Here is a 613-nt window from a genome sequence, read left to right on the forward strand (position 1 = left end):
AAAAAAAAAAAAAAAAAAAAAAAAAAAAAAAAAAAAAAAAAAAAAAAAAAAAAAAAAAAAAAAAGCTATTTGTGAAGGGATCCTTAGATCGAAGTACTTGGTACTTTAATGGGTGTTGGATTGAGTAGGGTCCCACATTTGTGTAAATGAAGAGAAAATGTACTTAAAACCAAACCTAAATTCAAAAGACATTCCATTCTCAGCTTCAGGCAGTGAAGAGACAAGACCCCTCCCTCGCTCTCTCCCTCTCTCTCCACTGCTTCATAATCTTCCTTATCCTTAGAACCAAAAGTGTTAGGGACAGAGAATCCGAGAATCTGAATTATGAACTCAAATCAGAAGCAGAAGACAGCAGAGGAGGAAGTTGCAGAGTACAAGCAAGAAGCAGAGAGCTTTGAGGTTGAAGAAACGTCTCCTCCTCTTCCTCCCTCTGCTTCCTCTTCTCCTTCACATGAATTCTCCTTCACAACCCCTCTCCATTCTTCTTCTCACAAACCCAAATCCAAACCCTCTCCTCCTTCCTTCGCCATTGACTTGTCTCCTGCAGATGACATCTTCTTCCATGGCCACTTGCTCCCCCTTCATCTCCTCTCCCACCTTCCCTCTTCACCTC

The 613-nt window shown here is 40.9% G+C and overlaps 1 protein-coding gene across 2 annotated transcripts in view; it reads left to right on the forward strand.

Annotated features, from left to right (window-relative positions):
- Positions 1 to 298: 298 nt before the first annotated feature.
- LOC111797659 (BRI1 kinase inhibitor 1-like) overlaps positions 299 to 613 on the forward strand; it is a 1317-nt gene continuing 1002 nt past the window's right edge. The window contains exon 1 of one of the 2 annotated variants that reach the window (XM_023680734.1): positions 299 to 604. In XM_023680734.1, coding sequence (XP_023536502.1) covers positions 325 to 604 — 280 coding nt within the window. In that variant the 5' untranslated portion in view covers positions 299 to 324. The remainder of the gene's footprint in view (positions 605 to 613) is intronic. The other variant, XM_023680733.1, reaches the window with a different exon arrangement.

The sequence above is a fragment of the Cucurbita pepo genome, chromosome LG06 (genome assembly GCF_002806865.2).
Source record: "Cucurbita pepo subsp. pepo cultivar mu-cu-16 chromosome LG06, ASM280686v2, whole genome shotgun sequence".
NCBI lineage: Eukaryota > Viridiplantae > Streptophyta > Magnoliopsida > Cucurbitales > Cucurbitaceae > Cucurbita > Cucurbita pepo.